At 53.5% G+C, this 5,521-nt stretch overlaps 1 protein-coding gene across 1 annotated transcript; it reads left to right on the plus strand.

Annotated features, from left to right (window-relative positions):
* The first annotated feature begins 560 nt into the window (after positions 1–560).
* FZD7 (frizzled class receptor 7) lies at positions 561–5,195 on the plus strand. Its single transcript, XM_024564257.3, has one exon. It carries the CDS (start codon positions 1,376–1,378, stop codon positions 3,101–3,103), a length of 1,728 nt encoding a protein of 575 aa, XP_024420025.2. The 5' UTR covers positions 561–1,375; the 3' UTR covers positions 3,104–5,195.
* Positions 5,196–5,521: the final 326 nt, after the last annotated feature.

Below are 5,521 nucleotides of genomic sequence, written 5' to 3' on the forward strand. Positions count from 1 at the left end.
TCTGTTTGGGTCTGCGGAGAGAAAAGCAATCTGAGAGATGCACCCCCTTTTGCCCCATACCAAAGCCTACATTTAGGACCCGGTTTCCTAAAAGTCCCAGCAAAACCCAGCATTTTCAGACCAAGTAGGGCTAATGTGACTCTGGGTCACGTCTCTGTCTGCTCAGGCTCTGCATTATTCTTAGCTTGGTTCTCCCTGCAAAAGTCTACCCGATGCGCCATTCAGAAATGTGTATTATAGTGTTCTTGGAAAAGGAACAAATCTTTCAAGCAAACCCCCTTTCTGGTGCGTATACCTTCCCCCACCCCCGAGACAATTCAGGGTAAAAGTTTTTCTTAACTTTTCTCTCCCAGCCCCCTGCCCCTCCCCTCAGGAATCCGCCCTGAGCGCTGCAGGCACCGCCTCTCAGATTCCCTCGCCGGCCCCTTCCGACTTCCACCCAATCCGGAGGCGGCCACACAGAATACAAACGCTGCTATTGGGCAGCCCTGAAACTCGAGGACCCGCCCCCGGAGTGGTTTGTGAATGGGGGGGAGGGGAGGGGGCGGGACAGCCCGGAACCCCGCGATCCCGACGCTTCTTCTGGCGAGTTGCGCGGCTCCGAGGCGTTACTCTGCGCTTTCTCCAGGCCGGTGGCGGTGGCGGCAGCAGTGGGCCCCGGGACTCACGGGCCACGGCTGCGCGGGGCTGGAAAGGCCAGGCCCAGGCCGCGGGCACTCAGACCTCGCAGCTTCGGACGCGGTGTAACTGGATTTCGAAAAAGAACTCGCTGAGCTCTTGGTTCCAAGGCACTGACTGGACTCAGAGCGAGAATCAGCCGTTTGGCTGAAACTTGGAGCCGAGCTTTTGGAGCTGAAGAAGGAGCGAGGAGTGTTGAAAAAGACAGCGGCAAAGGCGGCGAGGAGGCGGAGCTGCACCGCCGAGGCGGCGGCCTCAGCTAGCAGTCGGCGACGCCGGGCTCTCCCCTGCGGGGGTCTGGACTTGGTGTGGGGGGCGCGCGCATTGCTGTGCGCTGTGGGTCAGAAGACTTGGGCAAACTTTCAAAGGTAGTAACTGGAGACGCTTGTTGCTCATCACCGCAGAAAAAGCCGCACCGTTACGTCGTGGCAGCAGGAGAAGGCGGTGCCCCTGGCCCAAGCCAACGAGTTTGGGGCCCCGGCAGCCGCGCAACTGCTGCGTGGAGGCGGCTGCGGCGCCCCCGCAGCGCAGGCACCTCAGCTGCAGCGCCCTCGGCTCCGCGCCACCCACGGCCCGGCCCCGGCGCCGGGAAGACTCTCATGAGCCCGGCGTGGTGGCGCCTCCCGGGATCCAACCCTCTCTTGGCTGCCTCGTCGTGCTTCTCCAGCTGAGAGCGCCGCTGCACCCTCGAACGGTGATGCAGAGCCCCGGCGCGGCCATGCCGTGCTCTCTCGTGGGCCTATGTACCCTGGTGTTTGCTCTGCTGGGCGCGCTGATGCCCGCGGGCGCCGGGGCTCAGCCGTACCACGGCGAAAAAGGCATCTCGGTGCCGGACCACGGTTTCTGCCAGCTCATCTCCATCCCGCTGTGCACGGACATCGCCTACAACCAGACCATCCTGCCCAACCTGCTGGGCCACACCAACCAAGAGGATGCGGGCCTCGAGGTGCACCAGTTCTACCCGCTGGTGAAGGTGCAGTGTTCTCCCGAGCTGCGCTTCTTCCTGTGCTCCATGTACGCACCCGTGTGCACCGTGCTGGATAAGGCCATCCCGCCGTGCCGCTCTCTGTGCGAGCGAGCCCGCCAGGGCTGCGAAGCGCTCATGAACAAGTTCGGCTTTCAGTGGCCGGAGCGGCTGCGCTGCGAGAACTTCCCGGTGCATGGTGCCGGCGAGATCTGCGTGGGTCAGAACACGTCCGACGGCTCCGGGGGCCCTGGCGGCGGCCCTACCGCCTACCCCACCGCGCCTTACATGCCCGACCTGCCCTTTACCGCACTGCCCCCGGGGGCCGCTGACGGCAGGGGCCGTACCACCTTTCCCTTTTCGTGCCCCCGCCAACTCAAGGTCCCCCCCTACCTGGGCTACCGCTTCCTGGGCGAGCGCGACTGTGGGGCCCCGTGCGAGCCTGGCCGCGCCAACGGCCTCATGTACTTTAAAGAGGAAGAGAGGCGCTTCGCTCGCCTTTGGGTGGGCGTGTGGTCAGTGCTTTGCTGCGCGTCCACGCTCTTCACTGTTCTCACCTATCTAGTGGACATGCGGCGCTTCAGCTACCCCGAGCGGCCCATCATCTTCCTGTCGGGGTGCTATTTCATGGTAGCGGTGGCGCACGTGGCCGGCTTCCTCTTGGAGGACCGCGCCGTGTGCGTGGAGCGCTTCTCAGATGACGGCTACCGCACGGTGGCGCAGGGCACCAAGAAGGAGGGCTGCACCATCCTCTTCATGGTCCTCTACTTTTTCGGCATGGCCAGTTCTATCTGGTGGGTCATCCTGTCGCTCACTTGGTTCCTGGCGGCTGGCATGAAGTGGGGCCACGAGGCCATCGAGGCCAACTCGCAGTACTTCCACCTGGCGGCGTGGGCGGTACCTGCAGTCAAGACCATCACCATCCTGGCCATGGGCCAGGTGGATGGGGACCTGCTCAGCGGGGTGTGCTACGTGGGCCTGTCCAGCGTGGACGCGCTGCGGGGCTTCGTGCTGGCCCCCCTGTTCGTCTACCTCTTCATCGGCACGTCCTTCCTGCTGGCGGGCTTCGTGTCGCTCTTCCGCATCCGCACCATCATGAAGCACGACGGCACCAAGACCGAGAAGCTGGAGAAGCTCATGGTACGCATCGGGGTCTTCAGCGTGCTCTATACCGTGCCGGCTACCATCGTCCTGGCCTGTTATTTCTACGAGCAGGCCTTCCGCGAACATTGGGAGCGCACCTGGCTCCTGCAGACGTGCAAGAGCTATGCGGTGCCCTGCCCGCCCGGCCATTTCCCGCCCATGAGCCCTGACTTCACTGTCTTCATGATCAAGTACCTGATGACCATGATTGTGGGCATCACAACTGGCTTCTGGATCTGGTCCGGCAAGACCCTGCAGTCTTGGCGCCGCTTCTACCACAGACTCAGCCACAGCAGCAAGGGGGAGACTGCGGTATGAGCCCCGGCCCTTCCCCCACCCTCCCTTCCTCCACTCTAACCGAGGGAAAGGCGCGGTAGGGAAAGAACTTGGGGCGGGGGGGCTTGTTTCTGTAACCTCCTCCCCCTCCAATGAGAGGTGACTTAGAAGTGAGAAGACTTAATGTAGACGTGGGACGAGGGGTGGGCTTGGATAGAGGACTGAGTGGAAAGATGGTTCGGGTGAAAAGACTTCTGGCAAAGACTTGCAGGATAATGATAATGAAACTAATAATGATGGTGTTTATCATGTATGGTACGGACCGACCTGGCCTCTCGAGAAGAGAAGATTGCTCTGAGTTCTTCCCAGATCCGGCTGAACTGGGACTGTGAGCGATTCCCCTGCTGCAAGACAAGTGGCCTGTGCTCAATCCTGTGAGGCCCCGGTGAAAGGTACAGCTCCGTCTGCAGCGGCTGCTTTGTTGGAAAAAGGGAGGACTCCCTGCGGTGCCCTTGTCAAGCGGTGGTCAAACCATAATCTCTTTTCACTGGGGCCAAACTGGAGCCCAGATGGGTTAATTTCCAGGGTCAGACAGTACAGTCTCTCCTCCCCTGCCCCCTCCCGCCTGGTTCGCCCCTCCCCCCCACTCCTTTAAAGTCTTGTAAAATAAGCATTTGGAAGTCTTGGGAGGCCTGCCTCCTAGAATCCTAATGTGAGGATGCAAAAGAAATGAAGATAGCTTTTGGAGATGATGCAAAGGAGATGAGTAGTAGGTATTTCTGCTATTTTTAAAATGTTCTGTGGAAGGCAGGAGAAAGAAACAAGGGTGTTTTATTTGGTTTAATACCCTGAAAAGAAGTGATGACTTGTTGCTTTTCAAAACAGGAATGCATTTTTCCCCTTGTCTTTGTTGTGAGAGACAAAAGAGGAAACAAAAGTGTCTCTCTGTGGAAAGGCATAACTGAAGACAGCAACTTTTATAGGCAAAGTCGAGCAAAGCTGAGGTCTCTTTGGATGTTAATTCGGTTGAGATAAACATTCCTTTTTAAGGAAAAGTGAAAGGGCCTGTGCGTCCATACCCTCATTGGGTCAGAGGTTCTGACTTGGCTAAAGGAAATGCAAAGGGTTTTGTTGTTTGTTTTACATACACTTAACTCAGAACACATGATCCATTGGGCTCTGTAAAATGTTTAGGGTTCTCTCTCCCTTCATTTTTTTTTCTTCCTATAAACCATTTAGGTTTTCTTTTTTTTTTCCCAGTGTGAATCCTTCGAGCTAAAAGGAAGAGCGTAATGTCTCAGCCTCCATAATACAGGAAAGTTAAATTTAAAAAGTAAAAACAATTTTTTGTCCTGTTTTAGTAGTCCCACAAATCCACTCATGAAACATTATGTGTATGCTGACCCTGTCTTTGTGTGGCTGGGTGGGGAGGTGACCTGCAGAAATGATAGTGAATGAAGAGGATAGTTCAAATCATGGGCCCCCGTTTTAAGGGAAATCATTAAAAGAAGGTAAACTTCAAAGTCATTCGGGAGTTCTTTGAAATGTGCTGGATGATTTAAATTTATTAATCTTAAATCATGTACTTCTTTTTCTATAATAGAACTCTGATTCTTTTGCATAATGGTCTAAAGCTGAGCAGAGAATCATGGGAGCTAACCTTACTCCACCTTTGACAGCACCCTGCAATCTTGCAACACTGTCCTATTTCTCAAGACAGTTTTTAAATGCTGTTTTCAACCGTTTTTAAATCATACAGGGTACTGTCAGGAATACAAGTTACTTTATATAATCTAATGTTCAGTTGAGTGGAGCTGCTTTTTATATTCAAGTTAACATTGACCTTGTGTTTCTTAATCCTCCCAAACTGTCTTATTTGTCAGATTTTTAAAACTCCCACCATGCAATTTTCAGGATATTTTTTGTTGTATCTCTTGCATGTGAAATTTGTAAAATAGAGACAAGTGCAGTATGTATATTTTGTAAATCTCCCATTTTTGTAAGAAAATATATATTGTATTTATACATTTTTACTTTGGATTTTCATTTTGTTTTGCCTTTAAAAGTCTACAAGGAAGCCCCACTTTATCACATGTACAGATCACAAATAAATTTTTTTAAAATACAGAGTGAACATTTATTTAGTTTACAGTGCCTATATATCATTAAGCCAGCGAACTAAACTTTGTGTTATACAAACAAGGTGTGGAGGGACACCATTGGATGGGTCTCTCGAGGAGGAAGAGGTGATATATTAGTGAGGTCTTTTTCTCCTTGCCTTTTAAAATACAGTGTAATGAATGCCTTAATTGTCCCTTAATTTTTTTTCTGTTGCTGCTTCCTGCCTCCCTCTACACCACCCACCACACACTCCCCTAAGCCTTTTCACATCCTGCTTTGGATAACTTATTGAAGGTACAGAATAAGCATCCCCTTTAAAGAGGTGCTATCTGATCCATG

This window comes from Desmodus rotundus, chromosome 2 (assembly GCF_022682495.2).
Source record: "Desmodus rotundus isolate HL8 chromosome 2, HLdesRot8A.1, whole genome shotgun sequence".
Classification (NCBI taxonomy): domain Eukaryota; kingdom Metazoa; phylum Chordata; class Mammalia; order Chiroptera; family Phyllostomidae; genus Desmodus; species Desmodus rotundus.